Source organism: Castanea sativa, chromosome 5 (genome assembly GCF_040712315.1).
Source record: "Castanea sativa cultivar Marrone di Chiusa Pesio chromosome 5, ASM4071231v1".
NCBI lineage: Eukaryota > Viridiplantae > Streptophyta > Magnoliopsida > Fagales > Fagaceae > Castanea > Castanea sativa.
This window is the reverse complement of record NC_134017.1, coordinates 51,054,583-51,081,652: the sequence shown is the minus strand read 5'-3', so window position 1 is coordinate 51,081,652 and position 27,070 is coordinate 51,054,583. Positions and strand designations below refer to the sequence as shown.

Here is a 27,070-nt window from a genome sequence, read left to right as displayed (position 1 = left end):
GTTTTTTTTTTGAGAGAGGTGATTGGTAGACAGCCTTACCTTACTCCTAATTTTATTTGGAGAGCCAGTCTGAGGAGTTTTTGAAGGTGGAAATACTAGTTAAGAATACTCCGTTATAATATTTTATTAACATTTTATTTGGAACTTGTATAACTTATTTTGAGTTTTAAGTACCTGCAAAAGTTGAAATTTCTGGCTAGATTAGCTCAGAATGTCTCTGAGGTGTTGTACAAAAGACTTAAAATTAGATCCCACTTTCAGCTAGGATATGAAGGTTTAAGATATATAGTAGGGCTACTTTTCATAGTGTATCCCACTATAATTATTTGATAGAAAAGAACATTTTGTGGGTGTAGGGGATTTGGTTTGTATTTGTAGTGAATAATGAGGTTCTACATGTTATCAAGTGAGCAGCTATTATTGGCTATGTGAATTTGCCCCCTTGATGCAGTAAAACATAATGCCATCTGTGAGGATAAGCAGAAAGAGGAGGTGCAAGGGCTGTAAGGGAGATGCTTGAAATAAAAGTTTGAATATAATGCATGGTGAGTGTGTATATTGTAAGTATGTGATATGGGTGAGCTAAATGAAGGTTAAGCTTGAGTTGATGGTCTCTGGTCTCTGCATGTTTGGAGTTTGGAATGAATTTGACATAATAACAACTCAATTTAGAATAAAAATTGAAATCAAATGAACCCAATATGAAGATATCATCACACACTCATTTACACAATACATCTAAAAAAGCAGGCTCTTTCACCTAATCTGAAGCACAATTACACCAAAAAAGCGTATGAGGAAACATGGTAGTGCATTGCGAAGAACGCCTGAGTACAACAGAACCATCTTCATAGGCAATATAACTTTGTGGAGAAACCCAACAGCAAATTCCCCAACAAAACCATTCTATCACATAAATACCATCATCCAAAATCTCACCCTTCAATTTAATCTCAGTAAAAAAAAGACAAATATAAGAAAGCGCATTGGACAAGTATGTAGAAGCAATAAGATTCATTTCATCAACAAGAAACATAGCATGAAAATTCAGTTGGCACAAGTACAAAAACAGAGAAATAGATATATGTTACAAACTACTAAAACAACCCCTCTCTATATGAAAGCACTAGGATTCTAGAACTCCAATGAAGCTGATCCAATGTCGCCTTTTCCTTTGCCAACCTACTTAGGCAGAAGGGTCTGGTGGATATTCGGCAACACTCCTCCATTAGCGATAGTTACAGAACCCAGAAGCTTGCTTAGCTCCTCGTCGTTCCTCACCGCAAGCTGGATGTGCCTCGGCACTATTCTATTCTTCTTGTTGTCCCTAGTTGCATTTCCAGCAAGCTCCAGTACCCGAATACACATGCCAAAATCAAAGCCACATTAATAATCCAAACCCATTAAAAATAAGACAAATATTTTGGTAATGAAAGGAGATTAAAATGAATTATCCAAACCAATTTTTTGTAAAAAACGAGATTGATATAAATCCAAAAAAGGTTGATTTCACTTCAGAAAATCCAAATACCTCATGTCCCCAATCATTTCAAAAATTTCATAAAAGCTTGAAAATTTATTGAATTGAATCCAATTAAGCAAGACAACACTTCCAATTCAAGAAAAGAAATCCTAATTTAATAAATGAACCCATGAAATCAAAACCCAAAAATCCCCCAATTTCAATCTTAAGAAATCAAGACCATGCAACGAAAAACCCAGAAAAATCAAAACCCTAGTTTCAACCAAAAGCCCCCAATTTGAAAACTTCGATCTCAAAAATCAACTACGCAAAAACAATCAAACCCAAATAATACAAATTTCCGTCAAAATAAAAATCAAAACCCAATTAACCCATAAGCCCAGAAAATAGAAAAACCCATCAATAATTCGAAATCCAAATTGGAAAAAAGGGAAAATCATGAAAACAAACCTTTGGACCATGGCTTACGGTGGCTCCGGTATGTTTCCAAGCTCCACGCACAGCTCCGACGACCTCTGTGACGGTGAGCTTTGGTGTGTGGTGTGGTGGAGGTTTGGGCAAGCAAAGGACGGCACAGTGGCGAGAACTCTTTCTTCTTCGGAATTGTTCTGCTCCGGCGATCAAGCTGGTGGTGGGGGAGGTTCAGAGCTTTTTGTCTGAGGGGTTTTTCTGTTTTTTGTTTTGGCGTGAGGTTGGAGCTGTTTGGAGAGGGATTTAATAGAATGTCTACGTGGCAGGATTCTGTTGGCTGGCGTAAAACACTGGTTTTACGCTACAGCCTGATAGAATGTTTTCTCTAATTAGATCTATTATGAATAGTCTTTGGTTAAACAAACAAATATCAATACCATGCACAACGGAATGGTAAATAACACAAGATATAATCAATTAGGGAAACCAATAAAACAAACTAGTTTCATAGTAAAAAAAAAAAAAAAAACCTAGAGGAAACCTTCCAAAAATGCAATCTACTATAGTAAAGAAAATTTTAAGATCTTGTACAAAATATTTGTTCCTAGACTCTACGATCCCAGTAAATGAACTTACAATAAAAACTTTTTACTGCATTAGAATTTCCGAACTTTTCAATATATAAACGCTCCACGGATGACACACCTACAATCACAATCGAAACCTCTGATTGACTCCAAGAATTTCTTTAAGGTTTTCTTAACATCAGTAAGTTTGTGGGGATTGTTATGGTTTCAGCTTCTTCACTAAACAAACTATATATTTACTTTCATTACAAAACACGCAGGTCTTAGGCCGCTTTTTTTAAGCCACGTTTGCAAAAACGTGGCTACAGATAGGCTAAAGCTGCATTTTTTAAAAACGCGGCTCAAATTTGAAACTCTTTGATATGGTGGAATTGATAGAACTTAGTTACAAAATCCCTCGCCACACAGACGGAGTGTTTCTTTATCTAAAAAGCCTTTAAATAGATGGCATATAAAGTCCTTTAAATAAAGGTTCAAAAACACTGGTTCAAAATTATCTCAATTCTTGTTTAAAACAAGCAAGTTATGGGTGTTTTCGAAATGCTATTTTGATAACACTCTTTAAAAAACTAAAAGAAATATAAAAAGTAATTGTAAACTTAAATTATCTTCAATAATTAAATATTTCTGAATTTAGTTAAGTAATATGTTCTTATATTTAATTATGTTATTCTTAACAATGTACATTTTCTAATTCCTTTTAGTGACATGTAATATAAAACCAGCATTGTAGTAGTCTAAATTTGCACTATATAATTAAAATAAATAATAATTTGGTAAATTTATTTTATTTTCAAGTATCAATTATTCATAGGTGGTGCATAAGTATTTATGAATATAAATTTTTATGATTATTTTTATAAGATTTATATAATACCAATTGATTTGGAATATAACATTATTGCTCAAATTAATTGAATTAATTTGGCAACAATTAAAACAAAGTATAGAAAAAGATAAAAGCTAATTTAACTATAATCAATTATAAAAATAAAAATAAAAAATAGTTGTATGAATATATTAGTAGAAATAATTAAAAAATTTTCAATTCACTAAAGTGATTGGTTCATATTCTTGATTATCATCTCCTTCTAATGACAAAGTAATATAAGTCAAGTTTTTTTTTTTTTGAGGGGATAATATAAGTCAAGTTGATTCATCTAATATAATTATACACATTAAAATTATACAAGAGACATAATATAATTTCTTATTAATGTTTTAAAATGCACCATGCATTGCATGGGACATCGAATAATAAGTGCTTGCAGTGGTGAAGTTAGAATTTCGGTTTTGGGGAGCAAGATTAAAATAAAATATTGAAAAAATTAATTCAATGTTTTTTTTCTTAATATAGAAAATATTACTTAATTTATTAAACAAAAGATTTGACTAACAAATTTGGCTTATTACTTTTTAGCCCTCTTTCACAAAAAAAAATTTCTTGTTAGTCCTCTTTTAAAAATATTTAGGAAGTACGGTAGCTCTGTCTTGGAACTCAATTATACTAAAATCGAGTTCTAACTAAATTCAGCTAAGGTAGTAGTGGCTAATGTAGCTATTTTAAAAATAACATGGAGCTCACTTTCTTAGAAATTGAGTTCCGCTTAGAATATTTTTCCATGGAACTCGATTTTACTATTATTGAGTTCCACCTAGCAATTTTTTTTAGAAATAGCTACATTAGCCATTGCCACCTCAATCAAATTTAATTAGAACTTGATTTGTGTGAAATTGAATTTCACAGGTTCCAGAACATGGTTACCGCCCTAAAATGTTTCAAAGGGGGATGATTTGGCTAAAAAATTCGCTAAAGATAGCTAATTAGCTAAAATGCCCATTACAATATAACACAAATTTAAGTTATAATTTGTTTTTTGGCAGTTGGATTTCAATTTATTTTTTCTTAGCCATAGTGTTTATATATTTCAAACAAATATAAAATACAAATAAAAACAATCAATATATAGCCATTAATATTTTAATTTAAAAACTTAATCTAAATATAAGATATTCAAACAGATAATTTGAATACCTAAAAGTAAAAGAAAAATAAATAAATAAATTAAGTTAGTAATAGTAACAGTATGATTATATACTTAAAAAATTTTAAAAGTTCATTTTAAAGAGGTTGTACAATGGTTTTATTATTAAATTACTAAAAATTATCTTAGATTTTATTTTCAACTATCAAAAGATTCGTTGATTGCAAGAGCACTTAAAAAGAATATTACATTGTATAAGATTTTTTTTTCTTTCATTTATATAGAAAAAGAAATGTGAAATTCAGCACATTTAGTTAAGAATCATCGCAATAATATACTAGTTTTAAGGCCACATATTAGATTTTTTATTTATTTATTTGACTACATTAGAGAGTCAAAAGTTATTTTCTTATATTATTAAACAATTAGAATCTTAATTTTTAATAACACCTTTGTGCTCAAAAGGACCACCAAATCCACAACGTGCATAAGAGAATTGGCCCAGAGGTTATCGATTTTGAAAGGTTTAACTTACGTATGTAATTATTTGTTTCGCATAGTTGCTTTATGACCACAATAAAATGTCATAATATTTTCACAACATTTAAAGGGTCAGTCCATCATAAATTAAAATAAAAATATATAAAATAATAAAATATTATACCAAGACTTCCTCATCTAAAAACATAGATATTGTATTGTAAAATATTTGATCTTATGTTGTGTCCCTAAACTTTCTCCTAACAATGATTACAATAAGCTTTAAGCCTCAAATACATCTTTAAGCTTACAACAAACGTAGTCAAAGGAAAAGGTAACCTTAAGGTGCCCCAAGTCATTGTATTTGCCCAAGTGAAGCAAGACACCAAATTCTAAATATAGTTATTATGTATATAATGAATCTAAATCATATGTATTTTTGATAAGTAAATCTAAATCATATGTATTTTATGCTGATGCCTAATGCTTATTAGAAAAAAAATTCAAACTGATAGGAGGTTGTATTAATTAATCTAATAATAAACTTTACAACAAGCTTATATAAACAACTTTAGAAAAAAATTCGAATCTATAAGATTATATGTTAAATTTTTTATTAAAAAAATCAATTTCTAAATTGATGAAGAAAGAAAGAGAGTGAGACGAAGGGAGAGAGCATAAAGCAAGAAAAAGAGACATCTACTCACTTGAATTGAAGTACAAAACTACTCTCTTTTTTCAAATCACAAAATCACCCTCGGTTTTTTTATATTAAATTTCATTAAAGCTCTTGCCTCAAGTGCCTTAAAATTTGTTTGAGGCACTCAAGCACTTGCCTAGGCTCTAAAGGCAAGTGCTTGCCTAAGAAAACTATCCTTTATCTCAGGGCTTCAGAGGCACTATAGTGGAGACTCACGATGCAGAGGAGCGTAGATGAGTACCCAACTTGCCTTTGAGTACATCATATACAACTAGTTCATCAACAACTAAAAGAAACCTTTCATAGATGTTAACTTCCTTCGTCATCCTCATTCTATTATGTTTTATCATGGTCTCTAGCCAAAGTTCTACTTTTTTTTTATATTAATGACAAAGTTTAGCTCCAAACTGGTTTGGGGCTATCTTTCCCAACCCACTAGGTGACAATTTATAAAACTATTCATATACATTATTTAAACAAGTCACATGACTCATTAAAAAAGTCATGTTACTAAAATTATACACTGACAGTCTCTTCAATTGCCACATTATGGGATAGAGGAAGATAGCTCCGAACTTGTTTGGAGCTAAGAGTTTTTCCTTTTACTTATAGCCAAAAACATCTATGCTTGCAGCATATCACTTGATGATTGCCACACTTTCGTACCAACGTAACCAACCAACCAGTAATCATTTATAAAACCAAGTAATTGGAAAGCTTACCTCACTTAGAATTAGAACGCCTTTCTTCGAAGCTTGGCAGGCAACAAACCCATAGCTGACAAGATTCATCCCATCCCTTAAAGATGTAACAAGTGCTACATCTACACAAACAAAAGTGAAGAAAAAACGTTTTACGTGCAAACTTCCAACTAAACGCAGCCTTTCATTCATACAACAGTGAAGAGGATTGGTTGATTTCTTCTCCCTATTGATGGCTATCCTGTCGGATTTTGGTTTATTATAATGTCTGAATGCATCCCAACATGTAACAAATGTTGCTAAAATTTGGGGAGGGCAATAAGCATGTCGTGCATTTACCATTTTAGAAAGCTGATACTAACACTTTGAATACATTTGGATGCAGCGTTTTCCAGCTGCGTTCACGTTTTTTTTTTTTTTTTTTTTTCCACGCGCATATGTTACTGTTCATTGGCCATGAACAGTGATTTTAGGCCAATGAACAGTACTTTTTGGGATGAACAGTAATTTTTACACATTAAAAAATTATTTTTGTACAGTGTTTTCAGTTTTCAGTTTTCAGCAATAAGTTCTATCCAAACGGACTCTTTATTCAGTAAATGAAAACACTTTTAAAACATTGTTCATAGTGACAGTAACATCTCCTTTACAATTATCACTTCGTTAATGTGCTCACAGTATTCCATTGGTATGCCAGAAAAAAAAAATCTATATTACTAATTCCAGAAAATTGTCTTAATTTATTGAGGACAAGCAAAGGAACGTGCTACTCAAAATACGGAGAGCAGAATACACAAAGGAATTAAGCAAAGAAGAACCAAAAAAATTATAATAAAGAACAGAGGCTTGCCAGAAGATTTTATTGCAAAGTTAACTGGCACAAGAACACCAGAAACAATATGGATTAGGAATTTTAGTGGCACAAGAACACCAGAAACCTCTATGAACTCGGTTACTATATCAGTATATTGCAATTGCAGATTATGATGTTCCATTAGAGGGATGCTCCATTAGAGGGATGCTCCAATCATGTAATTCATTTTGCAATATCTATATAGTTACATTTAGTAAGGTGTACAATTCAGACTGGTTAGAGCTGAGACCTCAACAACCTAACTCTCTTGAGTCATTATTGTTTGCTTGTAAACATTATTAACAAATATAATTGATAGCATGAACTAAGTTCGCAATTGAAGGAAAAATTCTGGTTTTGTATCTCATATAAAACACATAGCGGAAGCAACAAACAAGGATCTATTTCATTCATGATTGATAACGTGCACTACATAAATTTCAGAATTTAAGAACAAGATAGCGTCCCTTGGTGTGGAGAAATTCAAAACAAAAATTAGAAGCACTTGGGAACACTTTTAATCTTCACTCCAATTCCACTTTACGCCCAAGATATGTGGTCTCTTAATCAATTTTCTAAGGGAGAATGAAAGTGTGTCTCACACTCTCTCACACACCGTTTCTAATTTTCGCTTCTCTAAAAAAAATTATGTATGTTTCTCCCTTTATAACTAACTGATTATCTAATTGTGTTGGCCTATTGAGCCTTTCCAATTGGGTTTTAGTGTGTGGCTTGGAGTAAGACCAAAAGGGACCAATAAGACACTAGCTCCAATGGGCCTTGGGTTTTCCGTCAACTCTTGACAAGTCCAAAGTTACCATTAATTATATTTAATACCACTATACAAATATAATTGCACTCTAGGCCTTATTAATAAATTATATCCCAATACTTTATTATACATGCAATTCCTTCATAAAATATTCGTAGTAACACAAAGTCATAAATGTAGACTGCCACTTTGTAAATTACTACATCTTATCCTTGAGTACCCGGTTTAATCCTTTAAAATTATTCATTATATATTTATGAAATCCAATTTCATAAATATATACTTTAGTAATTTCTTACTAAAGTGGTTAGGCCTGACTCTCTGAATAACTGAACCCATTAAACTTATCTCAAGGGAATATTTTATATCTCCATCAAGAGACTATGAATTCCATTTTGAGAATATATGTTCCATCAACACTAAATATGGCTGCCCAACATACTGAGGTTTTGATCGTCACTTCAGATCTCACTCCTGATATATCAAAGTAACCTACACTTCATGATCAGGTCCATTATTCTCTCAGGATTAAGAGTTCATGCAAATAGAAGTCGTGAGATTTATTATTCATTTAACAGTCATTAGGAGAATAATAAATCTCACAGCGGTCCTGTTCAATATGTTTTAACTCTTAAAACATATCAACATATCAACTAGAAGTCTCCACTTCCATGATCAAGACAAATCATCTTAGTTGACACGTTATAATCTTCGCAGATGAAATGCCCAACTTCATCACCGACTACAAACTGTAAATTCTGAGTTTACAAAGAACTTGTGATTTACATCTTCTGTGACTTTTCACATAAATCACATACAATGCATCTCATGGACTATATGATAATGTCTCATATTCATGTTACCATTATTTTAGATAATAATAAAATAACTTTATCAATCACAATATTAAGTCATACATAATGTCATACATAATATCATACATAGCATCATACAATAGGATTTAAGGGCACTAATCCTAACAGCATCATACACTATTCGTGCTCTACTTCTCTTTGCCAAAGTTCCTGCTCCTTTTTGGGGTGAAGCTATTCTTCATGCTATTAATCACATTCTCAGTCCTATCATCCAAAATCAAACTCCATATGAGCACCTTTTTGGGTCACCTCCAAACTACCACCACTTTCGCTCCTTCGGGTTTGCTTGTTTTGTTCTTCTTCAGCCACATGAGCATAACAATCTTGAGCCTAGGTCAAGGCTTTGTTATTTTGGGAACATCGCCTTTTTGTCGAGCTCTCTCACTTTCGTGCTTCTCTATCTTCCTCCTCTATCTTAGATTTATTTCCAGATGAGGCACATATTCCTTTTGTAGCTGCTCCTAACCCTCCTGTAGCTGCTCCTAATTCTCCTATAAACTTCTCCGTCCAACCACCAGATATCCTTGATCTCTTTCCTAGTTCCCCCTTTAATGAACAGGTCGAAGATGAGCTATCCAACCCTGAGCTTGGGTCCCCTGCTCCTACTCCACCTGAAGATATTGCACAAGTCATTCCACCTCATCACTCAACTTGAGTAAGATCCATTCCTGCACATTTACTTGACTATTATTGTTACACTGCTCTTGCTACACTACACAAGCCTCACACCTATCGTGAGGCTTCCACTGACCCTTTATGGTAGATTGCAATGAAAGAGGAACTTGATGCATTATCTAAAAACCATACTTGGGACTTGGTCACTCGCCCCCCTAGGAAATCTATGGTTGGTTGTAAGTAGGGGTGTGCGCGGTTCGGTAATGGCGGTTTTTTTCCAAATTTATTACCGAACCGATAAAGATCGGTTTTTTTATAATTGGTACCGATGCATACCGCCTAAGGTCGGTTTTCCGACCTATAGCGGTGCGGTTTTTTGCGGTGCAGTTTAGTCGGTTTGGTCGGTTTAAAATATTAAAAAAAACCATTTTTTTAATAATAAAAAAATTGGGCTTTCAAGCCTAATATCAATATATCAACCTATTCAATAAAAACATATTCCAAAACCTGTGCAAAAAATCTGTTCACATAATGATCCAAATTTTTTCATTTAATTCACCATGCAAAAATATTTTGAAATTGCCTCAATAAGAGTTCAACTCCCAAAATACTATCATGTAGCATATAATATCATTAGTATCACTTTGTTTGTCAGTGTCAATAACAATAAGCGTTAATGTATCCACTTAATAACGTATTACAGAACCATTTATCACTGTCCACAATTGCCAAAAGAAAGATATATAAATTAAATTAGCATTTAGGCAAAAGAATGCTAATTGCTTGTATCCCCAATAATAATCCCATCCATGAATACCTAAATAACTATCATTAGTGAAAAGTCCACTACCAATAACATGTACAGATATAATTAGCATATAGGCAAAAGAATGCTAATTCTTGTAAGTCCTTTGTCCAGTAAGTCTGTGCACTATGCATCATTCTAGAACTCCTACAAAATACTAAATAAATCAAAATAAACATGTGTTAATAACAATAAAACGTTTATGAATAATAGAATATTTATAATTAACACAAACAAATGTATACTTACATAATACTAACTACTAACTAACTCCAAGCAAAGAGTAGCACATCAATCATCATCATCCAACACAACGGTGCTTGGATCCTCCTCCATAGGCATTGGGCAAACCGATGCAATTTCTACAATCCCATTCAAAATAAAATGATTCGTAAGCATTGAGCAAATAAATAAACAATTGATATATACAACAAACAAAATGAACATATATTTACCAGTGTCAATCTCAAAACCATCCATATCCTCCACATTATCCATGCACTCCCGAAGCTTTATTGGTCTTTTTTTCTTTGCATCCTTTAACCAATTTTGGGTACAAATAAGGGCTTCAACTGTATTAGGAGATAGTGAACTACGGAACGAATCTAAAACACGCCCCCCTGTACTAAAAGCAGACTCGGATGCAACTGTAGAGACAGGAATAGCCAACACATCACGGGCAATTTGGGAAAGGACTCGATATCTAGAAGAATTCATTTTCCACCACATCAAGATGTCAAAATCTTCCACATCAGGGTCCTCAGAAGATTCCAACAAATACCTATCCAACTCAGATTTGCTTTCCACACTGTCCTCGTCCGCCAAGTGTTGCTTAAACCTATTATTATAACTTTTAATGCGATCGGACAATGAAGCATTACCAACACTTGGCATGGAGTCCCTAGACAATGAAGCACCACTACCACTAGAACTCGAAACTCCATTTTGACCCACTCTCTCCACATACAACCTCTTCAATGCATCCCGAACCTTAGAGCTCATCTCATCCCCCTTGTCCTTTCCATACCACTCCCTAAACCAAAACTTTACATACTTCAATCTATACCTTGGGTCAAGAACAACAGCAACAAAAAGCATCAAATTGATATTATCCATTCTTCCCCAATACTTATCATACTTTTTTTTCATTTCTACCGCCATACTCTTCAAAAGTGGATCCCCATCAACACTACACAACGGTTGCAATTGATCTTCAATGCTAATTAACTCATGGAAGTATGTATTAGAAGTGACAAACAAAGACCCAGAAAATCTAAGTGTCGCCTCATAAAATATCCAAGAAATTTCACAAAGGTCTTGACATTTTCCCAATCAAGATAATTAGGAGGACCAATGGGTTTTTTCCCATTCCCATCTAATTCACAAAAATAAAGTTTGTAATGTTCATCCTCCTCTTCCAACCTATCAAATGCTCTCACAAATTTCAAAGCACAATCTAACATGAGATAAGTGGAATTCCACCTTGTTGGCACATCAAGGGACAACAAACATTTGGCTTTGATTTTCTCATTTTCAACACATTCTTGAAACTTCTCAAACCTTGCGGGAGAAGCTCTCACATATCGCACCGCATTCCTAACCTTGGCAATTGATTCATGAATGGACTTCAACCCACTTTGCACTATCAAATTCAAGATATGCGCACAACAACGCATATGCATGAACTCACCACCCAATATGCTACTATCTCTTTCTTTTGTTTTCTTCTTCACATAATCAATTGCCACATCATTAGAACTAGCATTGTCCGCGGTGATTGTAAACAATCGGTCTATACCCCACTTCAACAAACATGACTCAACCGCTCTACCTATGGTGTCCCCTTTGTGATTAGCTATAGGGCAAAAGTTTAAGATTTTCTTTTGGTAATTCCAATCTCCATCAATGAAGTGTGCGGTAACTACCATGTAGTTCAAGTTTTGTATGGATGTCCAAGTATCCGTTGTCACACAAACCCGTTGCCCAACAAAAGCTCCTCTCAAAATATCCACCTCACTAGAATAAATCTTCATACAAGCCCTTGCAATGGTAGTGCGATGGGGAATAGGAAACCTAGGCTCAACTATTTCCATAAATTCTTGAAAGCCTTGTCGCTCCACAAATTTAAAAGGCAATTCATCAATGATGATCATCCTTGCCAATGCCAACCTTATCTTCTCTTCACTATAGTTTGCAACCACTAACACATTTGAACCACTTTCTCCTTCTCTCTTCGCTTGGAAAGACAAAGTTTTTTGCTTATCATCACGGGGAAAAGGCCACTTCTTACACGCCTTCATGTGTTGTAACATGCTTGAAGTACCATTTTTCTTACCATGACATTTATATTGATTTTACAATACTTGCATTGAGACTTAGGATTATTGGGATCAAAACCAACCAACCTAATGAAGTGCTGCCATACTATAGACGGGTCTTTACCACCTTGTTTAGGTGATAGTGGGGGAAGTGATGCACCAAGTCCAATTGGTGCTACAGGTTCAGGTGGGTTAGGGTTAGCACTATCAGGACTAGGAGGAGGTGGGTTATGGTCCCCAGGTGCACCAAATCCAGGTGGAGCATCGACATCCATCTAATAAAAAAAATTTCAACCAACAAAAAAACAAAGTTTCCACAACAATATTTGATTATAATTTTTCCAACAAATGCAGTATCAAATAACCCACTCTCAAATCTCAATCAATGAATGTCACAACCAGATTCAATAATAGCAATAACTAATCAATTTAGTTACAAAAATGCAATAATAAGAGACTAACAATCATTAATCATTACTCAACAATTCATGTCACTAATATTAACAACAATTCACAATTAAATAAATATAAAATAAAAGCTAATTTTATATATAATTATATATAAACTTAAAGCAGTTGTTACTAACTTACTATGTACTAAAAATTTAAAATCATAAAGTTAAATATAGTGAGTGTTTAGTGATTACCTCTCGGTGAAGGATTGAAAGCATGAACTCTCTCAATCTCGTCTCCCTCAAAAATTAAAATGCTGAAGAATGAAGAAAAAAAAAAACGTTAGTGCTTACTACTTACTACTTAGTAGACTATGACAAATAAATGCTAAAAAATTGATAACAACTAAACTGACAAGTGACAAGCATTAACTATATATTTACCAGGTATAAATTAACTAAATTGACTAAATAAATAAATAACTAAAAACTAACTAAATAAATTAACTAAAAACTAACGAAATAAATTAACTAATAAATTAATGAATGAATGGTTGTTGAATTAATGATAGCAGTGGACAAATTAAAGTTAAGAAAAGCTTTCACCAATCCTACCTCTAAGCATGAAATTTTTTTTAAGAAATTTTTCTGAGATAAAAGGAAAAGAGTAAATGGTAATTATTGTATATGAAGAAAGATAAATAATTTAAAAATCAAGATTTTTTTATTTTTTTTAACAAAATATAGTAAGGGGCGGAGGTAGAAATTTTGGTTTAGGGGGCCAAGTTATGAAGCTAATATATTAGTTAAGACAAACCTTTACATATACACACACATATAAATTAATTTAATAAGAGAATTTATCATCTTTTAAATTTTAATGACTATATAAAAGTCATGTATTTGTTCTATTAGACATGTACAAAAATTTATCATTTTCTACATAGTTTAATTTGTTAAACCTCTTAAATTATATGATTTTAATATAATTTCTCTTTCTTTTAAGAGCACCATTGAAATGATTCAAAATTTGGGGGGCCAACTTCAATTTTTACATGCTACATTTTTTTAAATGTAAATAATATGTATATTATAAAATAAATAATATGGTATGAGGTGTTTTAAAAAGAATAATAAAAAAAAAAAAAAGTAGATCATTATATTAACATGAGCAAAAATTTTTACACGAACTAATGAGCCGGCTATTATTCTAAAACTTGTTTGAAAATGAGAATTCAATCCAATAACCATTGAAATTTGAACTAGGCCCTCTAGAAGATGCAGATTTCAATGAAAGTCTTACATTTGTTTGGTTGGCTAAGCATACAAGTCAACAATTTTAGATATTTTTTTCCCAACCTGTTTGAGATGTGGCATACTCCGTACTTCCTTTCTTTGAATTTGTACAAGAAGTCAAGAATTGTTTTCTAGACTACTCAAGTATGTGGCATACTCCGGTAATAACTAATAAGCAATCCAAACTCAACTACTCAAGTGTCAAGTTGTCAACCAATAAATTAATTCAATGTGTTTTGTACTTATGTTATGTGTGTCCATACATGTGTCCAGCCGGTAGCCAAGGCCCAAGAGGCATGATGAATCATATAAAAGACAAACATGTTCCAATAAATATCATATAAGACTCTCCCCTTCTTAGTTCTTATCCGGAGTTCCAAAAGAGACAAACACTCTCCACTCCAACAAACACTCTCCAGCAAACACTATCTTCTCAAAGTCAGAATCTCAAAGCACAAACACGTTAATGGCAGATGGCTTTTGTCCAATCTTACTATCTTAGTACGTACAAGGCTACAACTACAAACACAATCTCTCTCACTCCATTTCCATTAAAACCAAAAAAGAGGGGCTGATGGCTTACCGTGGTGAGCTGCTGCTGCTGCTGTTGCAAGGCGTGACTCAGGCCGGCGAGACCACTAGAGGTGACTGGCGAGGTGAGAGTGAGAGAGAGAGTTAAGGGTCCCAGGTGCGAAAGAGTGAATTTATAGTAGGTAAGTCTGAAAACCTAAACATAAAACGGTGCCGTTTGTGTCCGTGTGTGTGTGTTTTTTTTTTTTTTTTTAATTTTATAAAACCCAATACGACTACGTTTTAGTAAAAAAATTTAAAACAGATTCACACCTAATTCTAAATGATGTCGTATCCCTGATCTGAAAAATATTTCTCTATTTCTATTTTTTTTCGGTTCGGTTCGGCTCTACTCGGTGCTTGCTTTGCATCTCCGATGTCCTCACCGCACCGGCATCGGAGCTCCATTCGCGTTCCGATCGCCGGCATCGGCTCCATCGGTCGGTGCCAATGGCGGTGCGGGAAGGTCGGTGCCGGTCGGTGTTGTCGGCTTCGGTCATGGTTTGCACACTCCTAGTTGTAAGTGGATCTACAAGATTAAGACTCGCTCTGATGGGTCTATTGTGCGCTACAAAACTCATCTTGTTGCAAAAGGTTTTACGCAGGAGTATGAGATTGATTATGAAGAGACCTTTGCTCCGGTTACTCATATCTCATCTGTTCGTGCCCTCTTAGCTGTTGCTGCTGCCAGTAAATGGTAGCTTTTCCAGATGGATGTCAAAAATGCATTCCTTAATAGGGATTTAGGTGAAGAAGTTTATATGCAACCTCCTCCTAGTCTCTCTGTTGAATCAAACAAGGTTTGTCACCTTCGACGTGCACTTTATGGCCTTAAACAAGCTCCACAAGCTTGGTTTGCCAAATTCAGCTCTACCATCTCTCACTTGGGTTACATGGTCAGTCATTATGATTCTGCCTTATTTCTTCATCGCACTGACAAAGGCACTATTTTCCTTCTCCTGTATGTGGATGATCATAACTGGTGATGACCTTAGTGGCATTCAAGAACTCAAAGATTTTTTCAGTCAGCAGTTTGAGATGAAAGATCTTGGACATCTCAGTAACCTCTTAGGTCTTGAAATCACTCATTTTACAGATGGACTTTACATTACTCAAGCCAAGTATGCCTCTGAACTCTTGTCTCGAGCTGGACTCACTGATAACAAGATTGTTGACACTCCAGTCTCGAGCTGGAACCATTGTCTAATCCCTCTCTTTACAGACACTTAGTTGGCAGCCTAGTTTATCTCACTGTTACTCGTTCAGACATTTCCTATGATGTTCACCAGGTGAGCTAGTACCTGTCTGTTCCACGATCGACTCACTATGCTGCTGTTCTGTGCATTCTTCGGTACCTAAATGGCACTTTCTTCCATAGTCTTTTCTACTCTGCTCAGTCTCCTCTTGTTCTCCGTGCATTTTCTGATGCTGATTGGGCAGGAGATCCCACTGATTGTAAGTCCATCACTGGTTATTGCTTTCTTCTTGGTTCTTCTTTGATTTCTTGGCGAAACAAGAAACAAACTCATATGGCAAACTCCAGTACTAAAGCAGAATATCGTGCCCTTGCTGATACCACATCTGAGCTTCTTTGGCTACAATGGCTTCTCAACTACTTAGGTGTGTCTACATCCTTTGCTACTCATCTTTATTGTGACAACAAGAGTGTCATTCATATTGATCACAATGATGTCTTCCATGAACAGACTAAACACATTGAGATCGATTGTCATTTTAGCCGTTATGATCTTGTCCATGGTATTCTCAAGCTAATCTCAGTCTCCTTTACAGATCAACTTGCAGATATCTTCACCAAGTCACATCCTATGGGATGCCTTCGTACTTTGGTTGAAAACCTCAAGTTGGTCTCACATCCACCTTGAGTTTGAGGGGGGCTATTAACATGTATAATGTTATGGGTTTTAGACCCAACTAGATTACTTGTATAGCACACATTCTTGTACGGCACTCCTATGCCTCATATATAAAGGGCACATATGTATATTCTTTAATTGAGAAATACAATACAATTATTCAGTATTTCTAATAGTTAACATGACCAAAATTGTTTAAATATTAGTTTGAATCGAAGTTGGTATGTACCAGTATCCAATAGCCCCACTATAACATCTTTGCCATATCTAGCTTTGGACAATAAGTCTCCTCCTCTCCAGGAATCCTTTATTGGTTTTGTCTCTCCCTGTTCTAAGCCTAAAAACTCCCATGACCTTGTAGTGTGCAAAGAATACTTTCTTGGGTTGCTTTGATATGCCAATGCTACTTCCTTCAATTCTGTTCAAAACCATTGTTTGAATATAAATAAAAAATAAAACAGAGATTAATGATTGGATACAAACCCATGTGATGTTTTTGTTTATTACTAGATAGTTTGGCGGCTTCTTCAGGTTAACTGACAAATTCATTTTTGAGAGGAGGATTCGAATATTAGTTCTCCTCTCCTCACTAGGGAGACTAGACAATATCAATGAGTTATAAAGATCTTGGCGACTATCTTCAAGTTAATTGACAAATTCATTTTAAAAAATTATGATTTGAAAAATGTCCTTCACTATTAAAATGAACAGATTCACTTTTGAAATTTTCATGGGAAGGATCTTAATTTCATCTCTTTTAAAATAAATGAAGAAACTTAATTATGAAACTTCAATTGAAAAAATCTTTGCATGCCTTTTAACGAACAAATTGTTAAGATTTTAGTATTGGTCCATTCCATGACTTTTAATTGTAATGAAATTCACGATTTTTTTTTTTTTTTTAATGTAGTTTTCATAAATCTATTAAGATTGATGAAGCTACTCAAAGAAATGTTGTTTGGAGAAGCTCACTCAAGCAAATGCAAAGTCTTGCTCAAGCTAATAAGTAAACATGCTTAAGCAAAACAATAAATTGTTCAAGATTTCGCACGTCTCCTACTTGAGGCTTGATTGAGCGAGGCTGTGTCTTTTTTTTTTTTTTTTTGCACGATTTTTTGAAAGATTTTTTAGGCTACCACACTCAAATCCATCGTGAGAAAACTATATGCCTTTTTCATATTAAAAAACGGGAAATTATTGTATACTGGCGGAATACCATAAATGCGTACTCCCTCCTCTCACATGAATGGTGGGTCCCACCATTCATGTAAGAATAGGGAGTACGCATTTATGGTACTACGGGAATACCTAATAATTCTCCTTAAAAAACTATTTTTCTTTAGCCACTCGTCTTGTGATCCTAAAGAGAGTGTTGAGAAATTGAAACCACTATGTTTTTTTTTTTTAATTTCTTTTTTTCCAATGAGGTTCAATGCAACAAAAATTTCGAGGTTTTTGGAGTGCCAGAGATTATAGTTTGTGCGAACGAAGAGTTTATGGACGAAAATGAAGAATTCAATCTTTAGTATATTAACTAGCTGCAATTTAGAAAACAAAGAAAAAAAAACTAGCTGCAAGGGAAAAATGAATAATTCAATTTTTTTTATTGTCATATGACTTGGAAGTAACTGTTAATTTTAAAAATCAATTAGGAGGTGTAATTTGCAAAGATTGTTACAATTGAGAATCATAATTGCAAGTTCTTATATAGTTAAAGAAATCAAAAAGTACAAGTACCCGCACAATTTGGGTGGTTTTCTGCAATTAAGTCAAAAATTAATTTAGAATCCTAACTCCAATCATGATGACACTTTACAACCCCTTTTTCCCAAAAAAAAGAAAAGGAAGTTTACAAAATTGCAAACGTATTAATGAAACAAAATAGTATAATAATATTTTTTATGTTTGCAAAGAAAAAAGTCAGTTCATTTGTTTTAAAGGTCAATTCAAACTTAATATAAGAAGTTAAATGAATAAATGGTTACATTGTTAGAAACTCCAATACTTTTTAGGTCAACTTCGAAAGGAAAGCTCTTTGCCTATTTTAGGACAACAGAGAGATCCAGCACAACCAACATTCAAGTTGAAAATATACAGTAGGGTAAGGCAATCCTAGAAACCTTAGGGCTTGAGGTTGCAGCTTGAATGGTTAGAGATGAAGTTTTACATCTTTCACTAGGGTTGTAAATAAGTCTAACTAATTATTGAAAGATTAGGATGGATTGATTTTATTTTATTTCAAGAATAAACTAAGCTCGATTTTATCACATAAGTAGATTACATATTTAAGCTTTATTCATTTTATTGTCAAATAAGTTTAGGCTTGATCACAAACTACTTGATAAACTTTTTATTTTTCATATATACTAAAATTTTATACTTTTTCACAAATATATGCTAAAAAATAATAACTAAATTATAGTTGAAATTATATTTTTTTGACTTAATTAAATGCCAAGATGTGATAAATTTACAAAATTAGATTCACTAACCTTTATCGTTATAACAATATGAAGGTTTTTTTTTTTTTTGAAAATGATAACACTATGAAGTTATTTGTTTATATATTGTCTATAAATTACAAAAAATAATAACTTATAAAAATTTAAAATATATAAAAGTATATTTGTAAACATGTAAACACATAAACATATACAATTTAATATTTTCACATGGAGAGCCTTATACTCATGAGTTTGTTCACAAACATCTTATTATGTTTAAGTTCAACTCGTTCAATAGTTGAGCCTAAACCTATAGGTTTGAGCTTATTCATTTGTTAAATAAACAAGTTTTTTTTTTAAGGAAAATGTAGAATGTCCAAATATAGTTCAATTTATATACTACCCCATCATCTCTCACTACACATTTAATATATATGAGCAAGAACCTTATCCACAGTGGTTTAAGGTTCTGCCAAGTGACAGATTCCTTGAAAATGAGGAAAAATTCTCTTCATTTAACATTGCACATTTACACTACCGCACACTTTTGATGCGATGGTCATTCCACAAGTATAAGTGTTTGTGAGGTGTGGGGTGTGGGAGACAAGGGTCGAGGTTCAAGTTTTCAGGAAGGAACTTCACCCACATATACACTTAGATTAGACTAGAGTAGAATTCTATTTTGTATCAAAAAAAAATTGCACATTTACACCTCATTTAAATCTAAAATTTTCATTTATGTTAATATATTAATTAAAAGCTATGTATTAATGGATAAATGCATTGATTTTCTTGTAATTTATATCTATAAATGGTGCAAAAATGATTTACATAAAAGGAAATTATTATTTTTAAATTTATTTAAGAATAATTTAATGGTTACTTAAGATGCTTTTATGTTTGGTCAATAACTTCTTTTTTTTTAAGCAAAGCATTGTAGCTCAACTATCACCATCTTATGTTTCCTTGTAACCATGGAATTTTTTTTTTTTTAATATAAAAGAAAATTGCTTTAAGTTTGTGATTATTTTAAGTGTCATGAGTCACTGTTTAGAGCATCCACATTTGTGGATCTAAAAAAACCATTTATCTATTTTAACTTATAAATGTTTTGGCTCTGTCCCTACTAAAGTAGAACTCAACCTATGAAAGAAAAAGCCCATAAGCATTCAAATATACAAAACACAAATTTCTAGCCTGTGAAAGCAAAACCAAAAAAGCAAGAATCAATGGCATTTGTTTGACTTATCAGGGAACTTTCTTGGCTGTTTCTTCATCCAATGAATGCATTGCTATGGTTGTACAAAGGGAGCTTGAAAAAGAAAGCAATAACAAGAGAAACACAGAGACAAAGTGACAGAGTGACATGTGGCTGGGTTTGTGCTGGGTTATGGCTGGGTTTGTGGCTAGGTATTTACTGGGTGGTGGGTTTGGGGTCATGGTGGTTGCTGTGTGGAGGTGTGGTTAAGAGAGATAGTTGGGGGTGGTGTGCTTGAGAGTGTCAGAGTAACAAAAATTAAAGAGAGGAGTGATAGATAATTTTAAATCATTTTATTGTGTAATTTATATTATTTTGATGTGTTGTACTTGTATGGTAAAATAAAAGTTGGGATGTTGGGTGTATTATAAAATGGTATGGTATAATAGATAAAGTAGCTTTTAAGATGGTAAAATGAGATATTTTTTAGAAACCGGATACTGACACTCTAAGAGCACTAGCATTAGGTGTGTAAATATCCTTCAGTTTCTAATTTAGCAACCAATAAGCCAAAACCCACCCACATCTAGAGGTGGGTTTTTACTTTTTTATACCAACTTTGAAAATGAGAACCAACGGTTCACTAGGATGTAAACCAAAAAAAAAATTATTTTAATGAGAAAAGAGGGACAAAAGGGCAAAGACGAAAGAAAGAAGAGAGAGAAATTGAATATTTTATATTATTTGTTGCTACAATTTATATTATTTTAATAAATTATATGTAAAAATAGAAATTGAGATGTTGGATAAGTTGTAAAATAAGATGATAAAATAGATAAAGTAGGTTTTGAGAATGCAAAATTGACACTTTTTTGTATCCTCAAATGCTAGTGCTCTAAGAGCATCCACATCAGTGGATGCAAAATTTCCATCTATTTTGCACAAAAAAACTATTTTTTCTATTTTACACATGCATTATACAAAACACCTACATCAATTTATCTATTCTACACATTTATTCAATAAAATATTCATTTTTTTACAATTTTTTTATTATTCTCTCTCACTGCCCCTCTCTCTCACAAACCCTCTCTCTCACAAACCCTCTCTCTCATAGACCCAACAATACCAACGATCACTCCACACCCAGCCACCATCATCACCGACTCAACCAACATCATCAAGGAGAATCAACCCACTCAATCCAAGAAACAAACACTCTGAAACCCACTCAATCCTAAATCCAGTCAATCCCAAACCCAGCCATGACCACCGGCAGGATCAACTTCATCACCAGCTCTAGTCTCATCACACCCATCGATGCCACCCTAACTCCACTCTTCGCCATTCTGTACGCCGCTCCCATACTTGGGGGGAAAAAAGAAAAAAAGGTCACCCAATCAATACCATACCTGATGAGATCCACATCAACAGAACCTGAACTGTAAGATATTGAAATTTTTTATTACAGGAGAAGACTAAGGCGGTAGCAGTGCTAAGGAAGCCAAAGAATAGGGTTGTTTCATTGCCGCTTAAACCTAATGAAGAAGACTTTTTTTTTTCGATCAGTATGATGAGAAGAGAATGAATTTTTGCTTTCTCTTTTTTTGTTTAGCTCTCTTTTTGAATGGCTTTTATTCTCTATTTTATCAAATGATTTGATCAAATGAGGAAAAGGGAGAGTGAGGGTTTGATGATCGGCGGCAGTGGAGGCATGGTTTGATCAGCGACAACAGAGGCATGAGGAAAAGGGAGAGAGGTGAGAGTGAGAGCAGAGAAAAGGAAAGAGTTAGGTGAGAGTGAGAGCAGAGACAATGAGAGAGAAAAAATTATTAAAATATTAAATGCACATGCTACAGTAACCATGCATATATGCACGGTTACTGTAGCAATTGTGCATTTATACACAATTTTACACCCACTGATGTGGGTGTTTTTTTGCTCAAAATGTGTAAAATCAGTTACTTTTTCAATTTTGCATAACTTTGCACATACTAATGGAGATGCTCTAAGAGCACTTGAGCATTAGCATCTAGTGTTTAGAAAATATCTCATGCTACTTTATCTATTATACCATACCATTTTACAATACACCCAACGTCTCAACTTTTATTTTACCATATAACATATTAAAATAATATACCTATACAATAAAATAATAAAACTCAATACCCAAATAAAACCCCTTGTTTATAAGATGGTACTATAACACAATTATAAAATTTTTTACTGTTAGAATAATGGATAATGCACATTTTTAAGGTTTGGATACTATCAATTTACAATTTGGGGGTTTAAAATCCCTAATGCCAATGCTCAAATGTGAGATGTGCCAAATGTCAAAACACCAGAAAAAAATCTCACATGAGAGAGGTTCAAAATGCCAAAATATTTATCATGAATGATCAGTGCACTCTCAAACTCTCTCCCTCTGCTCGACATCTTTGCCTCACTCTCTAACGAAACCCAGGCCGGAGCATCAAGCCAGGCCGATCTCTCTCACCCTGGTGATGGCGGATCGGTGGTTGTGGCTTCCAATGGGTGGAACGGCCCTTATCATCTTATTTATGCTTACTAGCAATAAACAACAAGTGCAAACCTTTCTTACCGATTTCTCAAAAAAAAAAGGTGCAAGCCTACAACAATCTAGTGCCTTAGGCCCAAGCATAACAAGCCCACACCCCGAAGGGCCTGAACCCTCTCGTGCTGGCCCGAAGCCTCTGCCAATACCCTCTGGGTCTGGACTTGCTCGGACTCATCATCCACTCCTCTCAAAAATACCCATCTGGCTTAATGTTATGCTCTGGGGTTGAACTTGCTTGCTGTTGTTGATGATGATTCTCATTAGCAGAAACTCATTTTGTTACCAATTCTCCTCCTTATCATTAGGAATGAGTCAGGTGATTTGTTGGGTCACTATAAATTCTTTCTTCTTCTTCTTCTTCTTCTTCTTCTTCTTTGTGTTGCCTTTAATACTTATTGTACAGTCTCATCAGGTTAGGAAAACTGAGGTGGAGTTGTTGTTTTTGGGGTCCAAGCTCTCAAATTCCACTATCCTCACTACAAAGGCAAGCACCAATTTTTTTTTTTTTTTTATATTTAAAAAACGAATATTTCAATTAGAGTTAGTTAGTTTGTTAATTTAATGATCTTTTATATCTTCAAATTTGTCCCCCTGTAACATGTAGGCAACCATGAATTCCCAAGTCAAATGCTCCCTTAGTCAAAGTGGACAACTGATAACTAATTCTAAAGCTGTTGAGAGGTACGCCCCATATCTATTCCTTCATGTTTGTCAACAGTTTCTGATTTTAAGCCAGTTTTACTTCCATCATCTTGATTCATTGTGTAAAAATGTTTGGTTGCGCTGTGCTTGTGCTTGACTTTAACTCTGAATGAAATGTTGGCATGGTTATTTCCTTTGGCTGATGAGCTTTAGTTCTAATAGACTTTCTTCTCCCATAAGAAAGTGTGGAGGGTGAATTCGTCGGTACAAAACTCCCTGGGTGCCTGTGTAACTTACAAATAAAGAAAAATGTCAGCATAGTTGTTTGGAAAATAGTTGTCACGGGTATGATTGATTTTTAGATTTTCACAGTTGCTTCACCTAGATTTCTTCACTTGAATACAGGAAAATGATAAAGAAGGTCAGTAAGAGAGAACAGCACTTGTGGAAGAGAAGAGATTCAGCTGGGTCTGGGCAAAAGTCACTTAATCTTGTCAGAATTGTATGTTGATTGATCATTTCTTATATTTTGATTCTGTTTTTTTCCTGTTGTCATGTTTTTATGTGATAATTAAGAGCACTTGCTATTAGGTGTTGATGGAAAATTACTAGTTTTAGTAATTGAACTAGATAGGTAAGTGTTAAATGTTTTCTATAGGTTGGATGTACATTTTGAAATACAGGTTTCTGGGCTTTCTAATGAGAAGGAAGCTGTTTATGGAGCATTAGATAAATGGACTGCTTGGGAGACAGAATTCCCATTGATTGCAGCAGCGAAGGCTTTAAGAATCTTAAGGAAGAGGAGTCAATGGAAGAGAGTAATTCAAGTATGAAACACCTATTCCTTTACCGTCTGTTGTAGTTAATCTATAATGGCATGCTACAACCTCTATGAACTCGGTTACTATATCAGTATATTGCAATTGCAGTTTATGATGTTCCATTAGAGGGATGCTCCAGTCACTGTAATTCCTTTTGCAATATCTATATAGTTACATTTAGTAAGGTGTACAGTTCAGACTGGTTAGAGCTGAGACCTCAACCAACCTGACTCCCTTGAGTCATTATTGTTTGCTTGTAAACATAATTAACAGATATAATTGATAGCATGAACTAAGTTTGCTCGCTGTAGTACCAACTTCCAAGTGCAGGATGGCCTAATCTCTATGTTAGGCAAAGCCATTAAAAGGTTTGTTCCATTGGCTATGATAACTAAAGGTGCCCACTACCCAAATTATTTGCTTGGCCCTTTCATTTGTAGTATTTATTTTGGGATAAAGAATTTAGATAAATTTTGTAGACTGTAATGGCCTTAATGGGATTATACCTAAATTGAGTGCCTATTATTTCTTATAGGTATTGAATTTAATTCACTAACTAAGACCTGATGAAGTAATGTCTTCTCAATCTGAGTTGGTTTGTGTTGCTTTAGCAATAGCTACGTAGTTCACTAGATATTGACTTAGGCTAGGTTGGTTCTAGGTTGATGATGAATAGAACTGAGTTGTATCACTGATGATTTTTGCCATTCAAATATTGTAACTGCACTATCAAGCTGCCAACCTCAAACATGGTGGAAGACAAGAGGGCAGTAATAAAGAAAGGAAAGGGAAACACTGACAGTTATGCCGAGAGTCTTGTGGCTCTGTGGCATTACCCCGTTCTTCCTACTGGAGGAACCGAAGTTCGAATCCCCTTCACCTATAGATCTAGTAATTTAAACAACTGCATCAGAAGATAAATCAAATGATCGTGTGCTCTTAAGGCTACTTTCTTGATAATCATCATATTAAATGAATATATATCAATTATGTGATTGTTTACAGCTCATATAATAATTGATAATCTTATGTAAGGTGGCCAAGTGGATGTTGAGCAAAGGTCAAGGGGCAACAATGGGAACGTATGACATCCTTCTATTGGCATTTGATATGGATCAGAGAGTAGATGAGGCTGAATCTTTGTGGAACATGATATTGCATGTACATACACGCTCTATCTCAAAGCGGTTGTTTTCTAGGATGATTTCTTTGTATGATCATCATAACATACAGGATAAGATAACAGAGGTAAAAGGACTACCCTGAAACTTGCAATATCATACAGATTCTGTTCATGATGCTAAACTTTAATTCTTTTTTAAAAATTCAGGTTTTTGCCGACATGGAGGAGTTGGGTGTAAAACCAGATCAAGATACTGTCAGGAGAGTCGCACGTGCCTTTCAGAAATTGGGACAAGAAGAGAAGCAGATGCAGGTTCTTAAAAGGTACCAGTCTAAATGGAAGTATGTCCACTTCAAAGGTGAACGGGTGAGAGTGAGAACAGATGTGTACAATGAAGATAATGCCTGAACCAATTGAAGTTGGAGCTTTTGGCATCGAGACATGCCAGGTCTGCCTTCCCTCTTGGACCTTGCTAATTAGGAACAACTACTATTGAAATTTTACGGTTTTTGCAGCTAGAGATCATCATTTCAAGGTATTGTTTTGGTTGAGACTGAGGCAAGCATGCCCACCACTGATCATTAATCAATCAATACTTGTTCCTTTGGAACTTATGGTTCTACTACATATTACTTACCAACACAATCTGGACGGACCTGTTGATAGAGATATGTGCAGAGGATTAATATTCATCTTTCAGGTCATGTTTTCTAACCCCCAATCAATTCTAAATGGTTTTGTTGTAATATAAATGTACAGATAAGGGGCAAGATTCCCCTTGACTACAAGCTAAAAGAGAGTTTTGTTTAAGATAGGGGATTTCTATTCATCATTTAGATCATGTTTTTTAACCTATAATCATTTTTGAAGTACATAAGGCTCCGCCGTGTTATTCTGAGGGAATCAAATGCTTTTCAATGGATGCATTGAAAATAGTAAGATTGTGACATGTAGAACTAGTTCCAGGGTGCGCTAAGCACAAACGTGTTAATGTGAAAGTGGAGAGGGGAAAATAGCTTTAGAGCTTTAGATCAATTCTGCAAATAATGTAGCACAGTTTCGTTTGTAGAATCTTCTCCATTTCGGAGGGATGAAATTCATTTGTGGCATATGAGTTCTCTCAGGGCGACAGAGCCACATTCTTGGCCCAAAACAATGTAATGGTTTCTGTAACAGTGTCGTAATAAGAACTTTGCTTTTTCAGTTTCTGCAGGAAGTGGACTTATCATGACATATTGGAAAATTATTCATACCATTTTGGAACTAATATTTTCTCATTTGTATGGCAGTTCCAATAATGAATTTTACCTGTAGAATTCATCATTATGTGTGAGGAGAGACTATGCTTTCATAGTATTGGAATAATCACTTCATGCAATGACACACTTCTCTCTCTCTCTCTCTCTCTCTCTCTCTCTCTCAAGATTTGACACCCATATTTCATGACTCAAACATCAATGTGCTAACGGAAATAAAATCATCTAGTCCTGCTAAAATGTTGCCAGAAAAGAATTTCCTGTTATGCTCCATTTATCCCTTTC

The 27,070-nt window shown here is 34.2% G+C and overlaps 2 protein-coding genes across 6 annotated transcripts; one reads left to right on the top strand and one right to left on the bottom strand.

Annotated features, from left to right (window-relative positions):
* Positions 1-10,515: 10,515 nt before the first annotated feature.
* On the bottom strand, positions 10,516-11,291 carry LOC142634105 (zinc finger BED domain-containing protein RICESLEEPER 1-like). Its single transcript, XM_075808383.1, has 2 exons — positions 10,723-11,291; positions 10,516-10,629 (listed from the first exon to the last, which is right to left on the bottom strand). Exons 1-2 carry the CDS (start codon positions 11,267-11,269, stop codon positions 10,559-10,561), a joined length of 618 nt encoding a protein of 205 aa, XP_075664498.1. The 5' UTR covers positions 11,270-11,291; the 3' UTR covers positions 10,516-10,558.
* An 11,824-nt stretch (positions 11,292-23,115) lies between these two features.
* Positions 23,116-26,738, top strand: LOC142636367 (pentatricopeptide repeat-containing protein At4g18975, chloroplastic-like). 5 transcript variants are annotated; one of them, XM_075810566.1, is made up of 8 exons: positions 23,116-23,259; positions 23,347-23,427; positions 23,548-23,624; positions 23,991-24,087; positions 24,269-24,412; positions 25,442-25,654; positions 25,737-25,977; positions 26,045-26,738. In XM_075810566.1, exons 1-7 carry the CDS (start codon positions 23,191-23,193, stop codon positions 25,935-25,937), a joined length of 882 nt encoding a protein of 293 aa, XP_075666681.1. In that variant the 5' UTR covers positions 23,116-23,190; the 3' UTR covers positions 25,938-25,977; positions 26,045-26,738. The 5 variants fall into 5 exon arrangements, with proteins under 5 accessions (XP_075666681.1, XP_075666682.1, XP_075666680.1 ...); XM_075810567.1 differs by having other exon boundaries at positions 23,356-23,427; positions 25,737-26,738; XM_075810565.1 differs by having other exon boundaries at positions 25,737-26,738.
* The last annotated feature ends 332 nt before the right edge of the window (positions 26,739-27,070 follow it).

Bases quoted from the DNA above. Each gene is read 5' to 3' on its own strand.
- LOC142634105 (XM_075808383.1), bottom strand. From the start codon at position 11,269: ATGAGCTCTAAGGTTCGGGATGCATTGAAGAGGTTGTATGTGGAGAGA. The intron at 10,630-10,722 runs GTAAATATATGT...ATGGGATTGTAG, and splicing joins TGGTTTTGAGATTGACACTG to AAATTGCATCGGTTTGCCCA.
- LOC142636367 (XM_075810566.1), top strand. From the start codon at position 23,191: ATGATGATTCTCATTAGCAGAAACTCATTTTGTTACCAATTCTCCTCC. The intron at 23,625-23,990 runs GTACGCCCCATA...ACTTGAATACAG, and splicing joins AATTCTAAAGCTGTTGAGAG to GAAAATGATAAAGAAGGTCA. The intron at 24,413-25,441 runs GTATGAAACACC...ATCTTATGTAAG, and splicing joins AATGGAAGAGAGTAATTCAA to GTGGCCAAGTGGATGTTGAG.